Source organism: Podarcis pityusensis, assembly GCF_964106645.2.
Source record: "Podarcis pityusensis genome assembly, chromosome: 9".
Taxonomy (NCBI): domain Eukaryota; kingdom Metazoa; phylum Chordata; class Lepidosauria; order Squamata; family Lacertidae; genus Podarcis; species Podarcis pityusensis.
In genome coordinates, this window is record NC_138034.1 from 37,628,940 (window position 1) to 37,655,411 (window position 26,472).

Consider the following 26,472-nt stretch of genomic DNA (forward strand, 5'->3'; position numbering starts at 1 on the left):
CTGATCTCCCCGTTTATGGTTCATTTTCCCACTGGTATACCTGCTTCTACTGAAAATGTACTTGCTACCCTGCACCCCAAACCTACAGCTAATCAGTTCACTCAAGGCTGTTCATGTGCTGGCTAGCCTCAGCACAGTCTGCTGTTAACTCCAAATGCCTAGGGGCAGCCCTCCTTTTCCACTTACAAACTTTTTTTTTCTGGCAAAGCTCCTGTGCTTTGAGAACTACAATGCAGGCAGAAATCCCACAATTAAACCGGTTCCCAGCATGAAGAAGCTATGACTGGATAAACATGACCTGCAAAATGTATGCCTGCGATGCAAGTGTTAAAAGCACAGAAACAGTGCGAAATCAATGACTGACAATACATTTTGGCATCTGAGGTGAACCACAAAATGGTCTTAGAATTAAACCCCAAAGTATAATTCTAAGACCCAAACAGGGCATGATCGGGTCTGTAGGGGTGTTTTTTTAAATATATATATATATATATATATATATATTTTACTCTACTTTAATTTGGCTGTTGGCCAGCGATCTACACTGATTACAGTTTGTCGTCATTCAAAAGTAGAATAATCCTAGGTTTTGTCTGGTCTTGGGTGGAATTGTGTTGAAGTATCTCATCTGCCAAAGGCTCAGGAAGGATGATTTGAGCTTAGTCACTTTCAGTCTGTTTCCTGTAAACGAAAGTGATTGTAATGTTTCTGAATACTCTTGAGAAGAGAGGCAAGATAAAGGTCTGAAAAACACATTTGTAACAAAAGTTCCATGTAAATTAATTAAAATGGATGGATGTTGTTGTTTAGTCGTTTAGTCGTGTCCGATTCTTCGTGACCCCATGGACCAGAGCACAACAGGCACTCCTCTCTTCCACTGCCTCCCGCAGTTTGGTCAAACTCATGCTGGTAGCTTCGAGAACACTGTCCAACCATCTTGTCCTCTGTCGCCCCCTTCTTCTTGTGCCTTCAATCTTTCCCAACATCAGGGTCTTTTCCAGGGAGTCTTCTCTTCTCATGAGGTAGCCAAAGTATTGGAGCCTCAGCTTCACGATCTGTCCTTCCAGTGAGCACTCAGGGCTGATTTCCTTAAGAATGGATAGGTTTGATCTTCTTGCAGTCCATGGGACTCTCAAGAGTCTCCTCCAGCACCATAATTCAAAAGCATCAATTCTTCGGTGATCAGCCTTCTTTATGGTCCAGCTCTCACTTCCATACATCACTACCGGGAAAACCATAGCTAGACTATACGGACCTTTGTCGGCAAGGTGATGTCTCTGCTTTATGGGTGGATAGGCTGCTATATTTCTAGAGTAAGGCTCACTAATTACCAGAAACACACAAATCAGGTGTTTTTGCTATTACCTTCCACATCACAGATGGCTTGATATAGGACATAATGCTCCAAAAATTGTGATTCTCCAGGAATATAGGGGGCCATTTCACTAAGTCAGAATGCACCCAGGTTTAGTCATACTGTTAAAAATTCCAAGGAGCAGAAAAAGTCTTGTTTTCCTGGTTGGGTGCAGATGAGTCAGACACCACTGCTGGTCCAAAATGTGCTGGGTGTGGTTCAGCAATTCCTCAAAGGCTAAAAAAATGTAGGGTTTTATAACAGCAGTTGCTGAATGGGTGTCTTTGAATACTGACAGAACTTTCTTTTGAGGGGAGTAAATCTTCCCAGTCTATGTATAAAGCATGAATTTGGTTGCATGTGGATAAAAACACATTTTAGCACATGTATCTTCTAAACCAAAGGCAACACAGAAATTTGTTGGTATGCCAAGCAGAACATTAAGGCCCAATTCAAATGCGGGGAATTTTTATTTTATTTTATTTTATTTTATTTTATTTTGCATATTGTACAGTCCTTTTTGGACTGTCACTTCTGATTGCGAACTGCAAGATCACATGTTTGAAAACTTCCTTATGAAAATGATTCCCTGTTTGTTGAAAGCTTGCACATCACGGCAAAACAAGGCCAAGGGAATCTCTGACCAGACACTTTGGGAGTTTAAATATTTCAGCCCCACGCCCCCAAACTCCTTGAAGCCAGTTTGAAACCTTCTCTGTAGTTTAGGCCCAGTTTGGTTTGCCAAGTCTGCAGCTCTCCTGGCTCTTTAGCCCACTAAATAGCATTTCCATATTTTCCTGCATCCCAAGGCCTCGTGCACAGCAGCAGCATCTCATGTGCCTGAACCATCCTCAAAATGTACCTCCAAGGGCTCCTGGGTGTTTACTAGTGTTGTCAGGAATTCTGGTGCTTGGGATTTTGCACCAGTGTCCTAGGACAGCATAGAGACGATGTTGCAAGGCTCTTCCAAGCTCCTGTTTGGACTACTGAAATGCACTGCAGGTGGGACTACCATTGAAGGCTGCTGACAAACTTCAATTATTTCAAAATAGAGCTTTGATTTTGCTAATTGCGACTGGAAAGTAAGAGTATTTATCAACTTCACTACTCCCACTCCACTTCCAGGCCCAATTTAACAGACTAGCTTTGACCTTTAATGCTTTGGGGGAGGGCCATAGGTCAGTGATATTCACCAGCAACTTCAAGTAGGCCTGGGAATGTCTTCTGGATGAAATCGCAACATCAATACAAGGAACACTGATCTAGAGCAGGCATGTCCAACCGGTCGATCACTATCTTGGGGCATCCCTGGTCGACTGTGTGTTCCAGATCAATTGGCCAAAAAAAAGGTCAACAACTGTAGGAGTAGATCGCAGTCTCTTGGGAGTTGGACATACCTGATCTAGAGAGACTAATCGGTCTGATTCCGTATAAAGCAGCTGCCCGTGTGACAAAGGTACCTTAAAGATCACCTGTCTCCACCTAATCTTCTGTTTAGCGAAGTTTTTTAATGTTTGATGTTTTATTGCATTTTTAATATTCTGTTGGCAGCCGCCCAGAGTGGCTGGGGAAACCCAGCCAGATGGGTGGAGTATTATTATTATTATTATTATTATTATTATTATTATTATATTTTTACTGAGGTCCTTCTCCAGGTGCCATCAATGGATGACAATTGGTATAAGACTCTTTTTAATGTTGGTACTTTGAGTTTACTTTGTTGTCATTTCAGCACCAGGTAATTTTATTCCAGCCCAGGTTTCTATTTCCTGATTTTTTTAAAAATAAATTGTTTTACCAGAGCCCATTCCAAATTGACCTGTGAGAAGGAGGGTGATTTAAGCACGCCTGGTTATAGAAACTGGTTATCAACTGACATTTATTCTGATATCAATTTACTATGACAGCACACTTCAATAAAGACACAACCAGCATACTAGGTTGCTTGTTATGTCAACATGCATTGCTTTAAACTCTCACTCCTGCCTCTGTGACTCATACACAGCTGTCCCCACTCCTAAGAAAAGTTCCTTTTTCTGTCCTTTAAGCAGTGCCCTATGAGTAGAGACTAGATTGCATTCTGTGTTCTGTACAGCATGTTGTTTATGAAAAGAAGTGGTAAATAATAAAAGCTGCAACAACGGAATCTTTGGGGGCACCTGTGCCATAAATCCAATAAGCATCAAATAGAAAATAACACAGTCACTGACATCTCATTAGACTATTTTACAATCCTGTAAGCCATACTCAAATGAGGCACACAATTAAGTTACTTTTCTGAAGAATTACATTGTGAGCCTGCAGGCAACACCAGTTGTAAAATTCTTTTTGTACAAGGCTTCGTTAGAGCCCGTATACAAATATTATGACAATATCCTCCCCCACGCTAGTAACTAATAGGTATACCTTAAACCTTATGTAACCTGATAAAAACATACTTAAGAAATGTTGTAACAGTCCTGTCTTCTTGAACTCTGCAGGATAACAGAGGTAGGTGGGGGTAGCCAACTGTTCTAACACAACTCACTATTCACAATGAACAAATCCTATATGCATGAATCTAATACAGGTTTTGCAGGAGCTTAAGGAAACCTTTAATCAAGAGAAACAGCAATATTAAAACAACAATGACACATTGGTCGGAACATTTACTCTTGAAGCTATAGCTGATCAGGCTGATCCACAACCTGCTGAAACTAATAGCTGAGTACCTAGTCCTGTTCTGTTAAATAAAATAACTTGAAGCATATACAAAGTAATGCATAAATGTATTTGGCACGTATTTAAAAAGCACCTGCCGCATTAATATTCTCCAACATTAAAGAATGATTAGCCGTGACACCCCACGGTTGGTACCCTATCCCAGGCATAGGCAAACTCGGCCCTCCAGATGTTTTGGGACTACAACTCCCATCATCCCTAGCTAACAGGACCAGTGGTCAGGGATGGTGGGAGTTGTAGTCCCAAAACATCTGGAGGGCCGAGTTTGCCTGTGCCTGCCCTATCCCCACACAATCTGAAAGCATGCAAGATTGTAAGGGAGCCTTGCTGGATTAAACCAATGGCACCATCTAGTCCAGTATCCTGTTCTCACAGTGGCCAATCTGTTGTCTACAGGAAGCCACAAACAGAACACCAAGACCAAAGTACCCTCCTCATTTGTCTTCCCTGGTTCCTGGTATTCAGTCATACTGCTTCCAAAACTGGATGCAGTACACAGCTATCATGGCTTGCCTTATCTTCTCTGAACTTGCCCAATACATTTTTTAAGCCATCTAAGTTGGTGGCCATCAGTACATCTGACGGGACTGGATGCCGGACGTTAACTTTGCACTGTCTGAAGAAGTGCTTTCTTTTGCCTGTCCTGAATCTTTAATTTGTCTGTCCTGTATATATTTCAACATTCATGGAATTTTATTTTTTGTTGCAGTGGCTGCACACTACCTTGACATTTTCATTGGGCAGCCACCATGATCCCAACATCTCTTTCTTGGTGCAGTCATGATCAGGATAGGTTTTATGGGATGTAAAGTTCAAAGATTTGCAGCAAAAACGCACTACAGCAAACACAGTGTCAGGGAACTGCCATCGGTTCAGGAGGGAGAGAGGAAAAGCCGAACGGATTATAGAGAGCCTCCAAGGATCGTGGGAAGCAGCTCCTCCTCAGCGGAGGAGAGTAACCACGCCTCCAGTGGAGAGGAGCTGCAGGGCTCAGAGGAGGCGAGGCGGTGCCAGGACACCTTGCCTGGGCAAAGCGGGGAGGAGAGGGGTCCTCCGTTACCCACGCCCTACTTGCGCAGTAAGCATCCGCGCAGAGAGGGGAGGCGCAGACTGGGCGTCAAGAAATTGCTTTGCTGGGGGAAATTTAGGAACCGCCCACTCACGGATTCTGCCAGCAATTGAGTCAGCCACGGGAGAGTGGTGCTCCGCACAGATAAGGTTAATTTTTGCAGCAAAAGCAAGGCTTCTGAGCCGAGCAGGGAGATATTTGCCTGCTTGCTCTCGAGCAACCCCTTGGAAACCTAACACATGGCAACACCTTCATCAAATTCAATCAGTTGAATTTAAATCTGTCACTTCTTAACAATTAGTCAACTAAAGCTTTACATTTAATCAAACAACCACCACGAAGCTTTTTATATCCAATAATCCTGTAAAAGAAGACTGGAAAGTGGAATAATTGTAGGCTACAGGATGGTGGTCTCTTCCCCCACTCACAGAGAACAAGAAGAAAGACCCCTAAAGCATATTTTCCTCCAGGTTCAGAGCACTAAACAGATCCTCGCCTCCCTGTGACCAGTATCCCTTTCCTCATTTTGCCACAGACAGTACAATGAACTGCTGTTAACGTATAGAAAGAAAATTCAGATATTTTTTTTCATTTCTGAAGTCACAAGAGATTTCTAAGTTGTTAGGAAGTAGTTTGAGCAAGCACTTAAAATGCCCCATTCTACAGGGCATTCATTCACTGAAAAATTAACTGCATTCATTCCATATGAAACTTAGAATTTCATTTCCTTAAAGGAACCAATACATCCCTGTATAATTTTCACTAGATTTCTGTGATAGTGGTGCTTTGTAATTACCAAAGTAATTTGGCTTAAGCTATCAGTGCTTTACTTTAGCTTGATTGGATTGTACACTATCCACGGTAGGGGAAAATACGAGTTTGAGATCATTTCCCAGAGAGAGGAATATTTCAATTTAATAATTATTTTATTGAAGAATCAACTAATTCTGTAGAAGGCTCAGCACAGATGGAACACACTGTTGTTCCTTTACAGTAGTAAAGAAATCAAGAACAGACCATGGGATTGTGTATTTCCTCCAACCTTCCTGTCAGGGAACTGCCATCAGTGCCGGAGGGAGAGAGCAAAATCCAGAGGGATTCCAGAGAGCGTCCTGGGATTGGGAGAGGCAGCCCATCTTCTGGGGAAGAGAATCAGCGTAGCACCAGTGGAGAAGGGGGGCAGATAGGGGAAGCGGCGAGGCGGTCCCATGACTCCTTGCCGGGGACCAGCGGGGAGAGTAGGGGTCCTCCGCTGCCTACACCCTCCTTGCGCAGAAGGCTTTCGCGCAGAGAGAGTAGGAGGAGACTAGGCGTCAAAGAGCTTCTTTGCTGGAAGAAGTTTAAGAAACGCCCACTGACGGATTCTGCCAGCGACTGAGACAGCCACGGGTGAGTGGCTGTCCGGACAGAAAAGGTTCACTCAGGCAACCCAGCCAGGTGTTTGCACCGGCTTACGCACGAGCAACCCCTAGAACCACTACAGCAATCCGTCAGTCCCTGACGTTGCTTGTGCGCAGCACCGGAGAGGCAGCATGATGAGCCAAACAGGGCCGGCCGGAGAGACAGAGCAAGAAGCCATGGTGCGAGGTCTGGTCGAGAGGAACCGAGACCTGGAGGCGCATGTCGCTACCCTGTCTGCGCGGCTGGAGGAGAGACGGGCTCAGGATGCACAGGTCAGAGCCACCCCGATAGGGAGGAAGGTCCCGGGGCTGGTACACAAGTTTGGTGGAAAGCCCCAAGACTACAATGCCTTCCGAACGGAAATTCAGTACGCTTTGGAATTGCAGAAAAATGACTTTGCTGATGACGGGGAGAGGGTGGCTTACATTGTTGGACATCTGCAGGATGGGGTGCACGAATGGATCAGGCCCTTGATGGCAACGGGGAATGACGCTTTGAAAGATCTTAAGAAATTCTACCAGGGAATGGACGCGATGTTCTCCAGCGAGATTGTGCAAAGCGTGACACGGAGGGAGTTGATGGGGTGCAAGCAGGGGAGCCTGTCCGTCAGAAACTACTGGTCGCGTTTTGCGATGTTAGTCCACAAGCTCGGGTGGGATCTGGACTCTGAACCAGTACAAATGTTGTTTGAAGCAGGTTTGGCCCCCGAAGTGAAAGACGAGTTGGCCCGAGCGCCCCGCCCGCGGTCGATGGATGAACTCACAAAGACTGTGCTTGCGATCGGTGTACACCAGGAAGCGCGGGCTCAGGAGAAGCGGGAGATAAGGGCGGAACGTTTCCATGACAACCGCATTCCGGAGATGCCGAGGGAGCCTTCCCAGGCGGCGGAGCCGATGGAAATTGATGGCGCGCGTGCGCGTGAAGTTTCAAACGCTGGTGAAGGTCGGAAAAAGGAGTGGAAAACTACCAAGAAGTGTTTCCTCTGTCAGCGACCGGGACATTTTGCAAAGGTCTGCCCTCAACGAAAAGCCTGGCAAGGCATGATGGGGGCTGCAGGCCACGACGATAAGGGGGAGGAAGAGCCGGTGCAGGGAAACGACAATGCCTGGCTGCCAACCAGCAGGGGCAGCAGCCAGGCCAGCAACCAATAGAAGTGCCCCAGCCTGACCCTCCCAAGGCAGCTATAGCCATAGAGGTGGTGCTAGAACTCCCAAATGGGCACCCCGTCAAAGTGGAGGGGCTGCTAGATTCTGGCAGCTCGTGTAATTTCTTCAGCAGAGACTTCACTCTGGAGCACCAGCTCCACCTGTTGCCACTAGATTTTCCCTTGCAGGTGACCACCATCGATGGCAGGGAACTCCTGGGAGGGGAAGTGACACACCAGACACCGCCAATGCGAATGAGTGTCTCCAGGCACACGGAAACCATTGCCTTTCACGTGGCCACGCTGGCAGGACCCCCAATCATACTGGGAATGAGCTGGCTGGCAATACATGACCCGGTGGTGTCATGGCATCAGCGGTCAGTCACCTTTGGGTCAGCTTACTGCTTAGAACACTGTCTGGGAGGGAAAGAACCAAGAAGGACTATGGCCAGGGTGGCTGGGGTGGCCCTGGAGCAAAAAAGGGAGGTGCCAACACAATATGCTGATTTGAAGGAGGTCTTCAGCGAGAGGGAGGCAGACAGACTGCCCCCCCACAGGCCATTTGACTGTCAAATCAACCTGCTTCCAGGGGCTCAGTTACTGGTGGGTAAGCTGTATGCCATGTCCGACCAGGAGATGCAGGAGTTGCGGCAGTTTATTGACAAGAACCTGAAGAGAGGTTTCCTAAGGGAATCAAAGGCGGTGGGGGGCAGTCCAGTGTTCTTTGTGGACAAATAAGAGACAAATCAGCCCAGATTAGTCGTGGATTACCGGGCCCTAAACCTGGTGTCAGAACCCGTGACTTTCCCAATGCTCAGGATTGACAATATTTTGACACATGTGACGCACGGGAAGATTTTTACCAAGCTGGACCTCAGGGGAACATACAATCTGATTAGGATAAGGGAGGGGGACGAATGGAAAACGACCATGTTCACCCCCCTGGGGACTTCTGAGTACTTAGTCATGCCATTTGGATTACAATCGGGGTCCACCTGCTTTCAAGCCTTCATGCACCATGTGTTGGGGCCCCTGCTGTACAAGAATTGCGTAGCCTTTTTGGATGACGTCTTAATCTATTCGGACAATGAAAAGCAACACGTCAGAGACGTCAGGGAGGTGCTACAGAGATTGAAGAAGCATCAGTTGTGGGTCAAGCTGGAAAAATGCCAATTCCACGCCAGGGAGGTCGAGTTCCTGGGGTACAGGTTGTCAGACAAAGGACTAGCCATGGTCCCAGGCAAAGTGAAGGCAGTGCTGGAATGGAAATCCCCCCAAAACAGAAAGGATGTGCAGAGGTTCCTAGGCTTCAGCAACTTCTACAGGAAGTTCATAAAGAACTTGGCTCACTTGACAGCGACCATAACGGATTGTCTTAGTAGCAAAAAGAAGTTCGCGTGGACAGAGGATGCGCAGCAATCCTTTGAAAAACTGAAGAAGGCGTTCGCCTCGGAAGAGCAGCTCCTGCACGTGGATCCGGAGAAGCCCATGAGACTGGAGACGGACGCGTCCGACCGCGCGATTGGAGCGGTCCTTTTGCAGCCCAGGGCCAAGCAGAACTGGAGGTCGTGTGCCTTTTTCTCTAGGAAGCTGAGCAAGTCGGAGCAAAACTACATGGTGTATGACCGAGAACTGCTTGCGATCTATGCGGCATTTTGGCAATGGAGACATCTATTAATAGGGGCGCGGCACAAGATCCAGGTCCATACTGACCACAAGAACTTGGAATACTGGCGGGCTGCGCGAGTGCTCAACGAGAGATAGAACGATTGGGTAGAGAAATTAGCTTGGGCTGAATTTGCGTACAATAAGGCGGAACACGTGTCCACGGGAATGAGCCCTTTCATGGCCAATTACGGGTGTCACCCCAGGGCCTTCCCGGGGCGGGGGGAGGAAGGATGGAGTGTACCTGCGGCTGAGCAATTGGTGGAAGAAATGGAGGCCTTACACCAGCAACTCAGGCTGAACTTGGAGCGGGCCAAGGAAGTTTACAAGAGGCAGGCGGACAGGCACCGTCGGAAGGGGGAGGCCATACGGGTGGGAGACCGGGTGTGGTTGTCATCCCAAGGGTTGCCCCTAAAGGGAGGGTGCAAGAAGTTGCAGCCTAGGCGGCTGGGGCCTTTTGAGGTAATACAGCAGGTTAACCCAGTGGCATTTAAACTCAAGTTGCCTGACAGCATGAAGATACATCCGGTGTTCCATAGGTCCCTACTTTCACCTTACAGGGAGGGGCGGGAATTCCCGGGATGGGAGGGAGGGGTTACCACCCACCCGCGGGTAGAGGAGAGGGAACACTGTAACGAAGCCACGGAAATACTTGATTCAAGGTGGCGAGGTCGCCAGGTAGAGTACTTGGTAGCCTGGGAGGGGGAACCTAGGTCTGAAAACACTTGGGTCCCTGCTGAATCAATCACTGACGGGTATCTGGTGGAAGAATTCCATGGTTTGTTCCCGGATAAGCCCAAACCATTAGCTAGATTCTGGGAGGAAGAATTTGGACCCACAGACGACGAAGGGGACTTTGTGGGTTTTCCTGCCTCCGAAGAGGAGGGAGGGGAGGTGTCCGAGGGAGAAGGATCAGACTGGGAGGTTCAACCAGCGGAAAGAAATCCGAGCGGATGGGAGGCTGGTTTTGAATCCTCAGAAGATGATGACAGTTCCTTCAGGGGATTCACCGCATCGTCGACCAAGGAGAGAGAGGAGGTTGTACCAGAAAATTGCGCCAGGGGTGGGGTGGGGGTCCTGAGGAGGAGGTGGATGTCAGGGAACTGCCATCAGTGCCGGAGGGAGAGTAAAATCCAGAGGGATTCCAGAGAGCGTCCTGGGATTGGGAGAGGCAGCCCATCTTCTGGGGAAGAGAATCAGCGTAGCACCAGTGGAGAAGGGGGGCAGATGGGGGAAGCGGCGAGGCGGTCCCATGACTCCTTGCCGGGGGCCAGCGGGGAGAGTAGAGGTCCTCCGCTGCCTACGCCCTCCTTGCGCAGAAGGCTTTCGCGCAGAGAGAGTAGGAGGAGACTAGGCGTCAAAGAGCTTCTTTGCTGGAAGAAGTTTAAGAAACGCCCACTGACGGATTCTGCCAGCGACTGAGACAGCCACGGGTGAGTGGCTGTCCGGACAGAAAAGGTTCACTCAGGCAACCCAGCCAGGTGTTTGCACCGGCTTACGCACGAGCAACCCCTAGAACCACTACACTTCCCTAAGGCACAAACTCTGCTTTTTGAAAAGAGACCATACATTGGATTATTCCTCCACCCCACGCCCTGCTGCCCTTAACTATGTATGCATCTAAGTTAATCATAGTTAAGACTATGAATGCTGAGGTCATAATCTAGAATTTAAACATCTTGGATGCAAAATGATTATTATGCCCAGTAAATATTTTAAGTGCTATCTATTAAGCATACAGCTCGAAACATATGCCTAGGGCCAAAGAACTAGGTTACATGCAGAGACATTCTGAAAGTCTTTGTGCCCTAAAGAACGGATTATAAATAGTTGTAATGAATAAATATTTGAGAGAAAAGGCCAGTGGCTTCAAATTATGTAACAGGCCAGGTTTACAACCACCAACATGTTGGTTTATTAACTGCGAGAATAGAAGAGGGGGAAATGTTACTTGAAATTATGCTGGCCTTCAGGCATCCCTCCATCCATGTGTGGTGGATGGCAGGTAGACTACAAACCTTGAATTACCTGATTCTGCAGTTCCTCCAGTTTACGCTTTCTTGCATGAAGAGCTTTACTTGGAAAAGCCCAAAAATAATTTGAAGTCCCAATCCTGTCCGTGTCCACCATACTATCATCGACTAAGCTCTGTAAGACCTCCTTCACCGACATAGCAGCTGTCAAGGACAAAAACACTGCATTAGAACACTTTTACTGGACATTGAGAACTCTGGCTAATTCTGAAACTATACTATATACTACAAATATGGTACTTGGGCAAATTCTGCCAGTCACTGCAGGACAGTATGGATTAAATTAGGCTTGCTGAGCATTAGCAAGTCCAGGCCCTACTCTTGAGCTTCCCATAGACTGGCAACTGTGAGAACAGGATGCTGCCCACTGACCTGACCCAGGAAGCTCATATTGCACTTTTAAGAGAATCTCTGCCACAAGGCATGAAAATTGTAACGTGATGGGAAGATAGTCGTGTGACATATTCCTCAGAAGGTGACATAAGACTCTACTCTAGCGGAATAACTGAGGGTGGTTCTATAGGGTATGCTACTGTCAGTACCAGTACAGTGGTACCTCGGGTTACATATGCTTCAGGTTACAGTCGCTTCAGGTTACAGATGCCGCTAACCCAAAAATAGTACCTCGGGTTAAGAAGTTTGCTTCAGGATAAGAACTGAAATCGTGCTCCGGCAGTGTGGCAGCAGTGGGAGGCCCCATTAGCTAAAGTGGTGCTTCAGGTTAAAAACAGTTTCAGGTTAAGAACGGACCTCCAGAACGAATTAAGTTCTTAACCCGAGGTGCCACTGTACCTTCTTTTTTAATTAATTTTTATTAAAGATTTCTTAGTGTACAAAAATATGTGCATTGTCTCTTTTTTCAAGTTGTGTTTTCTACAGATCACTTACATTTGTTGTGAGACATTAGTGTTGCATGCAGTATTTAGGTTGGGAAGAAAAGAGGGGGGAAAGAGGGGGAGGGAGCATAGGGTGGAGTGGAGTGGCAATGCTTCTATTTTTCTACTTAGTGTATGTGTGGGTTCTGTGTCAGCGTCATGTGTGCCTGTTCTCCTTCTATTCACTTGTTATATTTCCTTGGTGGTGAGAAAGGTTGGGATGGCCTGGGGTGTGCTTGGTTGTCTTTGGTTGGCTGTAGTGAGATTTGTTTATGTGTGTGAGTGTGTGGGTTTTTGGGTCAGGCTAGACATATTGATTTGTATGCTGTCAGCGGTTTATTGTTGTTGTCTTGTTGGGCTATGTATGTGATAAAGGGGAACCCAACCAGGGTGAAGGTGTCTTCTTCTATTTGTCCCCATGTCAGGTTCAGCTTATTGGTTAATTTTTCTTCTAGTAAGGCTATTTCCTATACTATTTGATACCATCGGACCATGTTTACTCCTGGCAGGTCTCTCCAGTCTGGCTATGATGCTTCTGGTTGCTGAGAGTAGGTAGGCTATGAGCTCTTTATAATGTGAGTGGGCATTAGTATCTTGGAAGATGTCAAGTGGCCACGTCCGTAGAGTTTCCAAGGGACTTATTGAACTCATTCAACAGCCATCGTTGCTAGGTCATTGTATTATTATTATTATTACTATTACTATTATTATTTATTAAATTAAACTCGAAGGGGTATTGTTTTTATATTCTACCTGTTCCAAGATAATTCTGAATAGTAGCATGATGCAAGTTTTATTTATTTGGGTATCTAGCCCTTGCCATCTTAAATCTCACAGCTCATTATAATTTATAAAATAAGCTAGTCAAAAGGAAATGCACACAAAGTCTGGGGCCTCTTGACATCCTAGCTCTAGTCTCCAAAATCAGCCCCAATTAAAAGTTATTTAGTGTATTGAATCAAGTTGTACTCTGGGTTGCCCACTAAAATGAATGATTCTACGTTAGTAATTTCTAATAATGTCAATTGGACACAACTCATCATATCTAGAGCAGGTATGGGGAATTTCTGGCTCTTGAAATGTTGTTGGCATACAATTCCCATCATCTCTGACTACTAGCCATGCAATTCCTGATTTAGATGTTGTTCAGAGTACAGAAAATTTGTAGAGTAAACCAATTTAAGACTTGTTTAAGCATTGCTGAAATTACCTCTCTATGTCCCCCTGCTGCGCAAATCTGGCACACAGATGACATAACCACAGCTGACATATTGCAGAGGGACACAGGGAATAGAATGGTCTCTTTGGCAGGTATGTCAGAAACAATTATATGCAACATACTTTGAATTCCTAAAATGGCTACAGAACCAAAAAAATTTAAGCATTCACCTTTTATTTTTTTAAAAAATCACTTGTCTGGCCAAAGAAGAAAACAACTCCCTTTCCCCAAAGCCCATTTTTAGCATTTCAATTATATATTAATTATGGAGCAAGAAGTGTTATATGTGTGTAGAAATTCCACACCAACAACAAGGTCAGTATGTTTTGCTTCTCCCTTGTCCCTCCCTTACAGCAACTATGGGGAACTATCCAGCTTGTAGGCCTAATTCAGTCCACTGGGTCTCTCCATTTGGTCCATCAGGCTGTTCTAGCCAAGCCACACCCACATCAGGTGTGAGGCATGCAAATAAGTGGTTGGGCCAAAGGGAGTCTGCAAGAACCACAGACCAGCCGATTGGCAACTCCTGCAAATACCTGTGCATAGCTTTCTGCAAGCACCGACAACCAGGTAAGTGTCAAGGCTTGCATAACTCCATACGTGGTGCTGTAAAAATCCCACCACTCAGCTAACTGACACCAAGACAAAAATGGGTTCCCTGGTGTGATTGTGAAAACAGGTGATTGATATGTGGGCACCCCCATCTACCTGCCAAACTTGGCCCATGTGGCAAGGGGTGGAAGGGAGAAGTAAGGATCTGCCTGATGATCAGATCCAGTTCGCTACCCCTCACCTACACCATGAAGAGCACAGCACTCGTATAGAAGAAGAAGAAGAGAAGAGTTTGGATTTGATATCCCGCCTTTCACTCCCCTTCAGGAGTCTCAAAGCGGCTAACATTCTCCTTTCCCTTCCTCCCCCACAACAAACACTCTGTGAGGTGAGTGGGGCTGAGAGACTTCAAGGAAGTGTGACTAGCCCAAGGTCACCCAGCAGCTGCATGTGGAGGAGCGGAGACACGAACCCGGTTCCCCAGATTACAAGACTACCGCTCTCAACCACTACGCCACACTGGCTCCTTACAATACTGCTATTTAGATCACGTTCTTAAAGTTTATGCGTGAACAGGATGTGATACATAGCTGTCAACGTTTTCCCTTTTTTAAGGGAAATTTCCTTATTCCAAATAGGATTCCTTGCAAGAAAAGGGAAAAGTTGACAGCTATGATGTGATACCCTTGCAAAACTGTTTGCTATTATGAGTAAAAGGTTGGTGGGAAATAAGTCTAGGTACTCACTGATTCCTTTCTCTTTTGGAGCAATTTTCTCAATGTCTTTTAGTTGGAATACATCTTTCTGTCACAAATAAAATAAAAATAACATACACATCATCCATAATCACACAATGACTCTGAAATTCCTTCAATTAATCTAAGGGCTTGTGGTTTTAAGAGTAACATTTATGACTCAGTGCGCTTTGCAGCTTACATAAGTTACTGCACCACATTACTGCTTTCACATATGGGAACTGGCTATCCTTCTGATTAATTTCCTACCTGCGCCTTTCTGGGAGCAACAGAAGCTCCCAGGAATTATCTAAGGTCATATTCCATACCGTACTGTACATTGAAAGCACTCTCATACCATTTTAGCAGTCATAGCTTTTCCCCAAAGAACCTTGAGAACTGTAGTTTGTCAAGGGTTCTAGGAAATGTAGTTCTTTGAGGGTAAATTACAGTTACCGGGCCTCCTAGGAGAAGACATGACTGTTAAAGCGGTATTAATGTAGTTTAAATGTATGGTGTGAATGTGATCTAAAACCACCTTACTTATTTGTGATCAAGACAAGTCTACACTTGCTACTGGGCAAATTGGAAACAGTAAATTATCCATACACACACACACACACACACACACATTTCATATATATATATATATGAAGTCTCAAGCATGAAGACATTTCTGCATTTTGGACAAACACCGACTCCCTTGGCCTAAAAAGTAAGATTAGCGCCGCACCCCATAGTCACCTTTGACTGGACTTAACCGTCTAGGGGTCATCTAGGTTTATGCAATTCAGAGCTACATACAGATTGATTTCTGAAAACATCTTGGAACATCTTACTTTAAAGAAAGAATGGAAAAGCTGCATCCCTTCAAAATGCTGCTGTACTCCAATTCCCACCAGCCTGTCAGCATGGCTAATGGTTGGGGATGATGGGAGCTGTAGTCCAAGAATGTGTGGGGTTTAAACATCTCTGCTTTAATTAATGCAGTTACAGATGGGTAGCCGTGTTGGTCTGCCATAGTCGAAGTAAAAAATTCTTTCCTGTAGCACCTTAAAGACCAACTAAGTTAGTTCTTGGTATAAGCTTTCGTGTGCATGCACACTTCTTCAGATACACTGAAACAGAAGTTACCAGATCCTTCTATATATTGAGAAGGTGGGGAGGGGTATTACTTAGAAGGGTGGTGGGAATCGGAGATTGGCAGATAGCTGAGATGAGCCTGTTGACGACTCTTAACGACTGTAATAGGTCTTACAGGAAAAGGCAAGGGGTGAGAAGGTGAGAAATGGCTTAGTCATGTATAATGAGATAAGAATCCGATGTCTCTGTTCAGACCAGGTTTCTCTATTGTTTTAAGTTTGGTAATGAGTTGTAATTCAGCAGCTTCTCTTTCCAGTCTATTTCTGAAATTCCTTTGTAGTAAAATTTCAGAAATAGACTGGAAAGAGAAGCTGCTGAATTACAACTCATTACCAAACTTAAAACAATAGAGAAACCTGGTCTGAACAGAGACATCGGATTCTTATCTCATTATACATGACTAAGCCATTTCTCACCTTCTCACCCCTTGCCTTTTCCTGTAAGACCTATTACAGTCGTTAAGAGTCGTCAACAGGCTCATCTCAGCTATCTGCCAATCTCCGATTCCCACCACCCTTCTAAGTAATACCCCTCCCCACCTTCTCAATATATAGAAGGATCTGGTAACTTCTGTTTCAGTGTATCTGAAGAAGTGTGCATGCACACGAAAGCTTATACCAAGAACTAACTTAGTTGGTCTTTAAGGTGCTACAGGAAAGAATTTTTTAATTAATGCAGTCCTGGTTGTCAACCACACAGGTAGCCAACTTTAATAGGTGCTCACCATACCAGAAGGAGAATGCAGGTCAAAGGCTCTCATACTGGTTTTGGTACAGCCAGCTCTCTGTGCAAGCTGAGAGTACACCCCACTGTAGTACACATCCTTTCTGACATTATGGGGGCTTCTGGCAGAAGCATTCAGTTTGCAGCAATCCGTTCTGGGCCAGCCCTACACACATTTGGCAACTGCATGTTTCAATTCTGGGTCAATACATGCTCACTGTGAAACATTCATAATGTTACCTACAACAACAAAGTATTACTTACTGTTTCAAAAAATATTTCCATCATCCGTGTTCTCTTCTCTTCAACACTCAGCCCCCTTTTCTTTGACTGAATAAGGGGAAAAACATGTTATATTGTCGTTTATATAAACAGAGTGCTTTGGCTCAAAAGCCCCCAAAGCAGTGAATAGAATATAAATACAAAAGAAAGATACAATAAAAAACAACCATCGAACTGCTCAGTAATACACATTAACTTCCTATGCCTCCCATATGGACTGTAAGTAGTGTTTTAGTTTGGGTTATAGTTATAAGCCTACTATGCAAGAACCTTCCACCTTGGCTTGAATCCAAATGAGTGAATTGGCTAAATCTCTGCTGGAAGGATAAAGCTCATAAATGGTGCTGAATTAAAAGATGGGAAAGAAAGGTGGCATGATACGTTATGAGGTCATGGTGTTACACCTGGTGTGGGTCTGACAACATAAGTCCATTAAGACTTTAATTGGTATTATTAGATTATATTGATTTTGGCCTATGTAGTCGATGAACTACTAAGACCTAATTACCAGGATATGCAGAATCAGTTTCTGTTCATGTTCAGCCCTTCAGAAGAAAAGCCTGCTGTGACAACCCCCCTTGAATAAAAATTGCATGCAATTCTGAGAATATGAGTGGGAATGCACATTCAGAGCGATCTCCTGGGTTTTATTTGCAGCAGTTGTTGGCACTTTTAATTTTTTTAAAGAAGCTTAGCAATTAGCTGTTACAAGGAAAGTCAAGGGTCGGAAGGGAACCCATAATGGTATGCCCAGGACTCTTGCTGCAAACTACATAACCTCTCCTTCCAAATACATTTGAATGAATCCTAAATATTCCTAGCCTGTCCTACACTGCAAACCTATACATGTCTATTCTGAATTCAGCGGGACACTCTTTCAGGTAAGCATATGATTCCACCATTCATTATGCACCACAAGCATTATCAAGCATGATGACCCATATTCAGAATATTGGCAGGCAGCACATTTAGGATGAGTAACAACATTTGAAACAATGACTAACACCACCTGCAATATAAGCTTCTTCTTTTTAAGTAAACTACCACAGAAGTAATTGTTTGCTTACTCCAAGCCTCTCTTCCCTTGCCTTTCTCATCTATGCCATGCCAAGAGATGGCATACAATAGGAAAATCTGAGACTTCCCAGAATAATCAATACATTTTGAATACTTGATACTTTTGCATCTACACGTCTCCTTAGAGAGTTGTTCACTTCCACTATTTTTCCCTCTCTCAACCCAAAAGCAGTGACAACCCAAAGCAGTGACAAGATGCAATATTAAGTTTCTGTCCTACAGAGAGTTCTGTTATACTTGCCTGGAAATGCTGACATCTACATGCTCTTTAACCCAGCGTGGTTTTACTTGTGATTCTCAGAATGTGTGAGAAGCAACAGAAGAAGAAGAGGAGTTTGGATTTGATATCCCGCTTTATCACTACCCTAAGGAGTCTCAAAGCAGCTAACATTCTCCTTTCCCTTCCTCCCCCACAACAAACACTCTGTGAGGTGAGTGGGGCTGAGAGACTTCAAAGAAGTGTGACTGGCCCAAGGTCACCCAGCAGCTGCATGTGGAAGAGCGGAGACGTGAACCCGGTTCCCCAGATTACGGATCTACCGCTCTTAACCACTACACCACACTGGCTCTCAGGTGTTATAAGTGTTAAAAACTCAGCAGCATGAGAACTTAAGCAGAGCTGCTGGCAGCAGGACCGAAGAGAGGTTGTGGTAACTGACCTGCTCAACCCAAACAGAGGTTTTTAACCCCTCATTTCATTTACTGAGCGGCGCTAGTCTGCAAGGTATTTCCTGCAGGTTCGTGGCACTGCAGTGTGGATAAGCAGCTGCATCTCTACTAGTTGTGCGCATGAAAGCCTACTATTTGCAAACCAGACAAAGAATAAGAATTAAAGTTTATCATATAGGATGCTGGTATTGTAAGTCAGCTTCCCACATCTTCCTGCGTGTCTTCCTTTTCATTGAAACTTACTTGTTGAGTATGTGCACTATAATCAAAGGCTATGGAGAAATGACCAACTGGTCATTCAAACTTATGCTATAGTCCATGCACAAAGACCAGGAGCTTGCTGCCTTTTGCTAGTATGCAAGCAGGTTTTGGGGGGAAATTTAAATATTTAGCCCACTCCCATCTCAAAAGCTTAACGTGAAAATATCATTAGAAATCCATACGAACATTTCATGCATTGGATGAGTAGTCTTCCAGCCATAAATCCACAGACCTTCCGGGGTCCCTCCGAATGAAACTCACTGACTGCTGGTGGTCCCCTGACCCCTTATACCTTGTCTGGTATAAACCACTATGAATGCCTCAATGGCACACTGCTGAATACAACTACAAAAAGGACACCTATCTCACCTGTTTATCTAGCTAATGTTTGCTTATCTCCCATCAAAATCAATGGCTGTCTTCAGAGAGACGTCACCCCCTCCCCGCCATTCTGACCGCAGGCACAATGACACAATTCACTGTCACTTTCAGCCCTAGCCTACCTCGAAGGGTTGTTGAGAGGACAACATGGAAGATAGTTCGGGGGGCTATCTTGGAAGAAGGGTGGGATATATCTATAGAGAGAGAGAGAGAGAGAGTAAAGGGACCCCTGACTATTAGGTCCAGTCACGACCGACTCTGGGGTTGCGGCACTCATCTCGCTTTACTGGCCGAGGGAGCCAGCGTACAGCTTCCGGGTCATGTGGCCAGCATGACTAAGCCGCTTCTGGCAAACCAGAGCAGCGCACGGAAATGCTGTTTACCTTCCTGCCAGAGTGGTACCTATTTATCTCCTTGCACTTTGACGTGCTTTCGAACTGCTAGGTGGGCAGGAGCTGGAACCGAGCAACAGGAGCTCACCCCGTCGTGAGGATTCGAACTGCCGACCTTCTGATCGGCAAGTCCTAGGTTCTGCGGTTTAAACTACAGCGCCACCCACATCCCTGCACACCAACCTAGATTGGTTTTAAAAAAGATTGGACAAATTCGTGGAGGAGGAGAGGGCTATCAATGACTACTAGCCACAATGGCTGTGCTCTGCCTCCCGGTATTCAGAAGCATGACTATTCAGGGACAGAGCAACGGGAGCTCACGATCGGCAAATCCTAGGCTCTGTGGTTTAACCCACAGCGCCACCTGCATCCCTTATATATACAGAGTATATATATAATGTGTGTGTGTGTGTGTGTGTGTGTGTGTGTGTACACACACACACACACACACACACTTTATATGGGAAAGATGTCCCACAAATATATGGGAAAGAAGTCCATTAATGTGGACTTTTTCTGAGGCAGCTGTGCTCTCATATAAAGCAAGGGAGCAGGAGAGCTACTTTAAAGGGTCGCCCCCTCCTCGCTGCGCCTGCCGAATAGTCGCCTGCGCCGACCCCGCGAGCAGCGCATTCCCCCCGCTCCACTGCAACCTGAACCCGCCCTCAGCCACAGCATCCCCGCCGCACAGGGAACCGGTTGGCAGCGCGGGAGGAGCCCGGCAAGAGCGCGGAGAGCCCAAGAGGCGGCGGCGGCGCTAGCTTACCATGTCTCTTCCTTCCCTCCCCGGATGGCGGGAATTTGAGTTTGAGGGGGAAGAGACGCCGACGCTGCTCCGCCCCCTCCCTCCCTCCCTCCCTGGTACGCTACCGCCACCTGGCGCCTTTAACGAGGTACTGCAGCCCCGCCGAGCCGGCCCTGCCCTTTATAACTCGCCACCGCCTCTCTCGCTCCACCCTTATCTCCATAGAGCTAGGAGGGAGAAAAGTGGGAGAGGCGCGCGCCAGAGAACACACTTCCGGGAACGTTTTCGCCGGCTTCCCTTAATCCCCCGCCCTCCCAAAATGGACGTCGCTGTAGCCAAGCTCTTGGCATCTCAGTTGCTGGGTTTGGATTGCAGATACGTTTGCTTGCTTGTTTTCCGTGGAGGGTTTCGGGGTTTTTCCCCCCGTTGTTTATTTGCTCTTCATTTGTTATTACGTTTTTAATGACCGCTGTTGGAACACAGTATCTTCCAAACTCGCAGTTAGTTAGTTAGTTAGTTAGTTAGCTAGCTAGCTATCTAAATAAAGTTATTAATAAGCCCACAATATAGACGCCTGAAACAAGGAACAAACGCGCAGCAAGATAAAACAGTAGCGCGTTTTCAGTCTGGAAAATAAAAGGACCACGCTTCAGCCGGCTTCCGGGACACTAATCTAACCTCCCCCCCCCCCCAGTCTATGTTCCGCAGCACTTTTTTGCACGGTGGTTTCTCCCTGCTCCTTACTCTACATCTGACAAGAGCGAGAAAACCTATCTGCAGTATTCTGCTATGCCTCCTGTGCAATCCCGCATAAGTAGTATGTCTACCTGCAAAGATTATGAAACACAGTTAATTCACACGAGAACCTTTGAAAGGATGTGGTGCTTCTTTTATTTAAAGATATTTATATACCACTTCACTGTAAATAAAACCTCTAAACAGCCGCAAACGCAGCTTGCGTCACTACCACAAATCATGCAGTAGGTGTTTCTGCATTTGGAGAATCGAAGGGGTCGTTTAGTCAGAATTAGCAATAGTGCTATCTACAGCATAAAAGTATGTTTGTTTCCACTACATGCTTCTTGTACATTGGTAAACCAACATAGTAATCCTAAAAGTCTCAAGTGCTACTTTACTCTTATAAAGAAAACTGGACTCTTACAGACTTTTCGCTACTTGGGCAAACAGGACACATAAAAACACTATCAGCTACTTACTGTACTATAAACCTCCAGTAGGTGCACTAGTAGCAGAGTTTCTCAGCCAGTTCACAGCTCCTATTTCAAATTTCATGCCGAACATGTGGATATCAGGGCCTGAAGTGGTGATCTTAGCACACCCTCTATGCCTTGGGTGTACATATGTGTGGAGACGACCTAATGTTCATTAGAATGCCTTCCTCTCTGCTTCTTTGTATATGTGTTATAAAATTATGTTCTTCAGTATACTGTATATTCTTCTTCTGCCCTATTAACAAGAAGTGCTCAACAAAACAACGCAAACAAATCAATACAACATTGTAAAAAAAAAAAAGGGAAACACACATTATTCATTTATTTTTATTTCTGGGGTTTGTGCATGATAAAAGGTACACATTTGACTGAATTTTCCTATTGTTCCAACACAAGGTATTTTCTTTTCAGCTTTCTCTGTTAGATAAAGCATAAAAATACCATGGCATACACAAAGCTAAACCTACACACAAACACTCTTCAATGAACACCTTTCATCCTCAGCCTTAACTAGACATAGTTTATATTTCTTCTCAACAAGAGAGGATGCATGGCTGTGGTGGGAAAGAAAAAAAAATTGACTTAAGATACTTCAGCATCGTTTTCAGAGAGTGCAAGACTTTATAGCATTCTTTAAACAAAACATATGAAACTGGCTTACAAAGCTGGAATGTACAAAAAAAGTCGTTCACTCCAAGGACTGGAAAGGTACAACATTATTGAACAATTCAGTTTCTAGCGCAGGGAGATTACAATACACGATGCACATTATGGAACATTCCCATGTCATAAAGCAAGAAAGCAAACCACCAGGGTTAAGGCTGTGTTGCTCACAAACATCCACTTAAGCGTGGTACATTCATTGGAAACTACCACCATTTTGGAATCATCCTATGCTAAATACAAACATCTTCCATACATTCTCCAAACACAGACCTTGAAAATCATTGCTCACAGTTCATCTTCAACAGCATTTTCAATGGACATTAACATTTTGTTTCTTACTGTCATCCATTAAAAAGAAAATTAAAAAATTCATTTCCTCACACAACAAGCATAACTTAATGGGCACTTGTTTTCATTATGGCAACACTAGATCCTTAGTCATCAAAGAAAAAAATCAGCTGTAAAGTTGAAAGCCCTGTAATGTTTACGAAGGACAACAACAATAGACAATATTTTTCTTGCTACTTTGCTGAAACTTTAAATCAGTGTAAAAACTTTACTAGTATTTATCAGTTTTCCTTTTTTACAGTTTAAAAAAATCATTCAATGTACAGTTTGCGAGTTTATTGAAAAATGAACTGACAACATTTTTAGGCTTATTTTTAGCAAGTGTTTACCTTAATAAACACATGTACTTGCACTGCTCGTGATGCATTTACTACTTATTACTCTACCTTTGGGCACCACTTAACAGAAGATGGACACTGCAAACATAAACCAGAATCACCAAAAAAACACCATGGGGCAACTTTTTACTACCAATCCATTTTAAGTCTGTAGTGCAGATGTGTCCTGGCTGTGGGTTTGGCAGTGTAAGTGGGGATGGGTCATGCCTTAGATCAGGGATTGGGAATGTGTGGCCCTTCATATGTTGCAATACAGATTGCATCATCTCTGATCGCTGGCCCATGGGGCTGATCGAAGTTAAGAGTCCAACAATATCAGCAGAGCCACAGGTGCCTTATCCCTGCCTTTGTAAACTCTGTAATTCTGGCAAATGTTTGCCCGGCCCCCAAAAAATGACTTTAAAAAAAGTTACATTTATACAATGGTTATTTTTCATTTCTTCCATCAGCTAACCAGGTATAGGGAAACAATTGTGAACAACTGGAAATTGGTGAGCAAGAAACATTTTGATTATTGCTAGCTAATTTTCAAACGCTCATTTTGCCCCCTGCTCAGTTAGCTGACGTTGCTAAGCTTTCAAAATATCATCTGGCAAAAACATGAAATTCAACAATGCTCCAGACTAGCACCAATTTGTAAATAGTGTGCATCGCCAACAGATTATAAATCTTAACAATTCATCAAGGAAGAACCAGGATCTTTTTTTAAAAAAAGTTAGATATTGAGGGAAAGGCCACATTACCCTTAACATATGTTAGCTTTGTTGTAAAGGAAATAAGCAATAATTAAAATTTGAGTTGGTAGTACATACAACATTACTAAGGTATTATTTACTAGGATTAAGAAACAATTACTTTAGGAAAGCATTTGAAGGACAATGTCTGCATGCATGAAATGGTCTCCAAGTGTGAATTTATAACAATTTAAGTTTGGATGCTTCCCTAATACAATTCACTGGGAAGGGCTCCTACAAAAATTCCATTGAGATGTGAGCACAGATCTTCACTTGAAGTGAAAAGGTATCATGATGGACAGTTGTGCTCCTAGATCCAGTTTAAGAAATTGCCGAACTAAGAACAGTAACATTCAAGTGAATATTTCCTTTTGTCATAAGAACATGTTTATAAAAGCATAAGCATCTAAAATTTTAAGCCAGATTGGTTTGACAATATGTTGTGAATTACGTCTATAGTAATAACATACTTAACAGTTTGTGAGTTCCTTTATATTAAAAGTTCAATAACAATTACGAGACAGCTTAAGGTTTTTTTGTTTTGTTTTTGCTTGCATGGCTTAATAAATACATATAAAATTGTAAATAGGATATCCCTTTTCACAAAGAATTTAAATAGATTTCAAGGTGGTTCAGTGTCTGAGACTAACAGCATGCAGTGTCTGTCTATTGCCTTTGCAGACACTAAAAAATATTAATCCAGGAACCATAAATTTAGATTCTTAACATTACTCATTTAAGTTTATTTTATAACAGTAAGTGAGAAGGAGTATAAGCCTTTAAACAGTGCTTATCTATTCCTTAGTTTGAAACAACCAACTTTTTAGCTACTGTATTGTGGGCAAAGTAGGTAATAATCTTCATTTTTGCAAGTCTTCTCATTATTTAAATGTTTTAAGGCTCTACCCACCCCAAAAGTGCAGGCTGGCTGATATTAAGATTCCACCCTGACAGGTCAAACTAAAGATCAAGAAGAAAAACGTAAAATTTGGGATTCACGAACCACACCATCAGGAATCTTCTTGCGTAAGGCCGGAGGCAATTCGTGACCCCACACTGCTGTCAAATGTATTTTTCTTCTCACTTGATGTAACAACGTAGGCAAAAGTGTATTTGATGGAAATAACTTAAGCAAAAGGAGAAAACACATTGCAAGCACTGAGGTGAATCTGATAATTATAAGTTGCAAGACTTGTATGTGGGAAGGGGAAGAGAGGGAAATAGACCCTTTCAGAACATTCTCTCATACACAGGGTTATGCACATTCCTGTTTGTTATCACCTACATTTATGCTCCTTGTTCTTTTGTTCCCCACACTACATGCACATATGAGGGAGGAAGTCATGAACAGTTTTTGAAATCCCTTTGTAGAACACTCTCGCACTCATAAGGATCTTCCAAGACTTGTTCAATTAATTCTGATGCTCAGTCTTTCTGGAATTCAAACAAATGCACACCTGCTTTGGTAACCCTTGGTTTTACCCAAAATGAAACAAACAAACAAAAAAACTGTCGACCACCAAACTCTCCTTTGGTTGTACAAGGCAGGCCCTCAGATGTGGTACATGTGTGGCTTATTATCCTATGTGAAAATGGGCAACTGGAACAAAGCAGATTGCTTTCATAAACCATAGCAAGAACCTGTCTGAAACACGGGTGTCAGGTGTGAAGCTAGCGAGGTTGACATAATGGCAATTAACTTCCTAATGAATCAGTACAGCGCTAATAGGAAACTGATTTTATGAAGTGCCAGCAGTAATCTATCCCTATTGGAATATATTCCCATATCTTTTTAGAAGTTTCAGATTTCCGGAAAAATCCCTACAACACACACTGACTGAGCAGTAGGAAAATTGATAAACATGTACATCAATCCCACAGAGGGCAAGAAGTTTGCATTGATTTTTATAGTGCTAGAAGTTAAGCTGTGTTAGGTCTGACAGGAAGGGCTAACCATATCTCTTTACTAAAAGAAACTACTCATTACAGTTACTAAGACTGAAGAATGTTACAAGTGTAATACTTACTAGCGCTATGCGATCTAGAAGACTCCCAGACTTCCTGCTGGGTTAAATAATGCTCTACAGTAACAATTTCCAAAAATGGAAGCTTTAAACAAGTGCTCCCATTCACATGTTAAATAAACGCTTTAGATCATGTTACTTTTAAAATTCGTTTCCCTCCTTCAGAACCTCACCCCCCCCCCAGTCAATTACATGAACGCCTGATCTACAAGCCGCAGTTCACATGTCTAGTATCCCATTGTCTCTAAATTCGGTGGGGAGGGAAGAGGGTCTTATTTATTAATCCTTATAATCAGTTCAGTGCGTAACGTATGAGGTGCAAGTCCTATGTAAACAAGGTAGGTTTGGAAATTAAAAAAAAAACAAAAACTGGAGACTCCTTCAGTATTAAAATTGAAATATTTAAGAAGTAGACATCCTACACACACAAAAAGATCTATGTTGGCCCTCAGAGGCTAGTAACTTCTTGAGCAGGAGCCACCGCAGCTGTTACTGTAAGTATCGATAGACTTTGAAGCAGTGATTGCCAGAGTCTGCAACTACAACATGACCATCTGAAGTAAGGGCCAAACCTTGCGGACCATAAAGTGGATCAGCGGATGTGTTAATATAGGATAAAAAGGATCCACTCCCATCAAAAACCTGCGAAAAAGGCAAAGAGAGAATGTCAGTCAAAGACAGTGAACTGTG

At 44.1% G+C, this 26,472-nt stretch overlaps 2 protein-coding genes across 8 annotated transcripts in view; both read right to left on the minus strand.

Moving 5' to 3' along the window:
* The window catches only part of MND1 (meiotic nuclear divisions 1), a 40,429-nt gene extending 19,801 nt beyond the window's left edge, over positions 1-20,628 (minus strand). For both annotated transcript variants that reach the window (XM_081022152.1, XM_081022151.1), the window contains exons 1-4: positions 20,462-20,628; positions 16,898-16,963; positions 14,780-14,837; positions 11,383-11,531 (exon numbers count right to left, since the gene is read on the minus strand). In XM_081022152.1, the coding sequence (XP_080878278.1) occupies positions 11,383-11,531; positions 14,780-14,837; positions 16,898-16,963; positions 20,462-20,464 (276 nt within the window). In that variant the 5' untranslated portion in view covers positions 20,465-20,628. The remainder of the gene's footprint in view (positions 1-11,382; positions 11,532-14,779; positions 14,838-16,897; positions 16,964-20,461) is intronic.
* Positions 20,629-21,983: 1,355 nt separating this feature from the next.
* Positions 21,984-26,472, minus strand: part of TRIM2 (tripartite motif containing 2) — a 51,783-nt gene continuing 47,294 nt past the window's right edge. For all 6 annotated transcript variants that reach the window (XM_081022179.1, XM_081022182.1, XM_081022180.1 and 3 more), the window contains exon 12: positions 21,984-26,424. In XM_081022179.1, the coding sequence (XP_080878305.1) occupies positions 26,272-26,424 (153 nt within the window). In that variant the 3' untranslated portion in view covers positions 21,984-26,271. The remainder of the gene's footprint in view (positions 26,425-26,472) is intronic.